The 3,044-nt window shown below is 50.2% G+C and overlaps 1 protein-coding gene across 1 annotated transcript; it reads right to left on the bottom strand.

The window, feature by feature from the left end:
• Positions 1-643: 643 nt before the first annotated feature.
• On the bottom strand, positions 644-2,127 carry LOC123167122 (peroxidase 47). Its single transcript, XM_044584955.1, has 2 exons — positions 1,811-2,127; positions 644-1,721 (listed from the first exon to the last, which is right to left on the bottom strand). Exons 1-2 carry the CDS (start codon positions 2,027-2,029, stop codon positions 972-974), a joined length of 969 nt encoding a protein of 322 aa, XP_044440890.1. The 5' UTR covers positions 2,030-2,127; the 3' UTR covers positions 644-971.
• Between the last annotated feature and the right edge of the window lie 917 nt (positions 2,128-3,044).

Below are 3,044 nucleotides of genomic sequence, written 5' to 3' on the forward strand. Positions count from 1 at the left end.
ACCTAAATCTAGGCGTTTGACATGGTCTCCCCCACCTCAGAATTACTCCCTCCGTTCCATATTACTTGTCGCTGATTTAGTACTACTAAATCAGCGACAAGTAATATAAAACGGAGGGAGTACATCAGATGGTGCATCTACTAGGCACGATGGACGAGGAGCGGCGGTTGCGGTATGCCGTGATCACGATGGAAACTATCTGGGGTCATTTTTATCAGTCTCAATGGAGTCACCGATGTTGCAGTTCTCGAGGCTATGTCATGTCGCGAACCTCAAGCTTTAGCTTCTAATCTAATGGCGACCCACGTTCTAATTTCTTCTGAATAACAATTCAGTTATACATTGAAGCCAACTCGGGAGGAGTTTATGCAACTGCGACTAAGGAGTTGAATGTCAGAAAGAATGGTTCCGAAGAATGCCGGTTTATCAATGAGAATAGGCTTAAATTTTTTGAAGCCGATAGTTTAGCTAAATTTTCTTTGTATCTTGATTTTGGTAGGCATGTGTGGCTTGGTGATCCACATCATTTTGTAGCAATCCCTCCAAACATCGTTGCGAAGTGCGACGAGATTTTCTAAAAAAAAGAGATAAAAGTCTGCTCATTTTTCATAAGGGAACAAAAAAAGTTGACCCTAACTCATGGTTGCATATGTGAGTACATATATTGTGTGATATGTATTGTATTACACGACTCCTATTACATGAACTACTACATTAAATGTCCTGTATTACAGTATATATTCGCTTAATTCCACCTTATTACATGCTGGACATGTTATTAGTGCATACTGCCATGCACATTTATTGGCAAATCTCAGAACGCAACACCTTCACAAGTTACTGTTACACACACACACACGACAATACACTAGTCACTGTACCTTATTACTGTGTTCCTGTGGTTATTGTGGCATTTCCGTCGAGCTAATTTGATTTTTTATGACGTCGACGCATCTGCATGCATGCTTAGTTTACCAGCTGGGCTTGTTGACGACCCTGCAGGATTTCCTGACCTCGCCGCGGTCACCCTCCTTGAGGTCGATCTGCCCCATCTTGCCCATCCCCTGCGTGAACGCGTAGAAGAAGTAGCCCTGGTTCATGGCGAACATGTTCACCAGCCGCTGCGTCTCCGGCGACTCGTACAGCGTCTGGTCCGAGCTCAGCAGGCCCCTCCGCTGCTGCAGCTCCTTGAAGTAGACGCCGTCGAAGGCCGTGCTCGTCCGGTCGAACGTCGCCGACGCCGAGTCCCCGCCCTTGCTGCACGTGGCCGCCAGCGACGACGCGAACCCGGCGTCCAGCGTGGACGCCTCGAACTTGAGGCGGGGCGTGAACGACGGGCAGTGCGCCACGCCCAGGGTGTGCCCGCCGGAGAGCGCCACCATGTCCTGGACGTTGAAGCCGTGGGTGCCGAAGAGGGTGATGAGCGCCGAGGCGTTGAGGAACGGCGACGGGAGCGCGGTCAGCGTGTCGGTGTCGACGGAGCGTCTCCCGTCGCGCCGGCCCTGGGGCACGTCGTAGTAGGGGCCGCCGACCATGAGCACGGCGTCCCTGGCGGCCAGCGCCAGGATGTCGGCGCAGGTGACGACGCCGGGGCACTGAGCCTCGAGGGTGTCCTTGATCTTGTCGATCACCTCGAACCCGCGCAGGCTCTTGTTCGCCAGCGCGTCCTTCTCCGCCTTGCTGCCCGGCGTCGAGTCCAGGAGCACGGACGCGTCGCATCCCTGTACGACATGGGTTGATGAACCATCATCAAATTAAATGGACAGCGAGCATAGATGAAGCATGCACCATGAGATCGAGCCATACGTACCTGGACGAAGCAGTCATGGAAGTGGAGCCGAAGGAGGCCGGCGGCGAGGGTGGGGTCGCCCATGACGGCCTCACCCACGATGTTCCGGACGATGTACTCGGCGAACGGGCAGTTCATGCCGTAGTAGTCCATGCTGAGCGCGGCGACGCCGGGCCCCGCCAGGGCCACGGCCACCTCGACGAGGATCAAGAGCTTCACAAGGTTCTTGACAGCACCCATCTTAATTGGTCCAGTGATCGACACTAACTTCCTAAGGACTATTCTCGAGTGATCGATCACAGGTACAAGAAGAAGAAGAAGAGGAGTGAGCGCTGAGCACACATGCTGTGGGAGTGCAGCGTGAGCCGGTATTTATAGCCGTAGCATGCATGTACGTGCATGATTGATTGGGTTGTGTGTGACCTAGAGTAGCACTATTGTTTAATAACGTATGTAATGGAACATAGTGCACTACATGGATGAACCCAAAAACAGGGCACTACTAAGAATAGTGCGATGGTCTGCCTAAGTCAAAAACCTCTCTAACTTTTTTTTTATGGTAATACGTGTCTCATTTATATCATAAGGATCCTAGTACAAGCCACGTACAAACCAACCTGAAAAAACTGAAAAGACAGCAAAACGCTAGCCTTTACACAAAAGAACAACAATCAAGAAGTAAAATTATAATCAAGACCGAAGAAACCTTTAAACTTGGCACCAACGCCCGTCACATGCCTCTGGAACCACCATAGCAGCCACCAAATGAAAAAATGAAGATCACCTTCACACCCGAGCTCGAAGCGGCTCCATCGTTGATATGCAGCTTTGCGGACCTCCAAGGTAGCTCACCAAAAGTGAAACCATTACCGGTGAACGAATTAGACCGGGGCAACAACCTGGACACGCCATCGAACTTCAGATCTAACATTCCCACACGACTAAGATGCCGGAGGAGAAAACCACACCTGCCATCCACGAACCAGGAACCCAGCACACGTTCCATCTTCTTCCAGATGCCGCCGATGCAGACCACAATCTGCATCCATTCCTGGACTACCTCCCACCAATTCACCATGCATGCGCTAGTGGTACGAGTATAGTACTGTCCAATTTTTACGTTGGCCCAGATCCCAAAATACTTAAGCGGGTAATTCTAAAATAAAATAAAAAATATAAGCGGATATCCACTGTATTTTTTTCATCCAATGGTTGCTGCATTTTAATTTGCACATTATTGACATAACTATAACTA

This window comes from Triticum aestivum, chromosome 7D (assembly GCF_018294505.1).
Source record: "Triticum aestivum cultivar Chinese Spring chromosome 7D, IWGSC CS RefSeq v2.1, whole genome shotgun sequence".
Taxonomy (NCBI): domain Eukaryota; kingdom Viridiplantae; phylum Streptophyta; class Magnoliopsida; order Poales; family Poaceae; genus Triticum; species Triticum aestivum.

What these genes read in the sequence shown, in the direction of transcription:
- LOC123167122 (XM_044584955.1), bottom strand. Translation starts at nt 2,029, where the DNA reads ATGGGTGCTGTCAAGAACCTTGTGAAGCTCTTGATCCTCGTCGAGGTG. An exon ending in TCCATGACTGCTTCGTCCAG is followed by an intron (nt 1,722 to 1,810) that starts GTACGTATGGCT and finishes CATGTCGTACAG; the next exon opens with GGATGCGACGCGTCCGTGCT.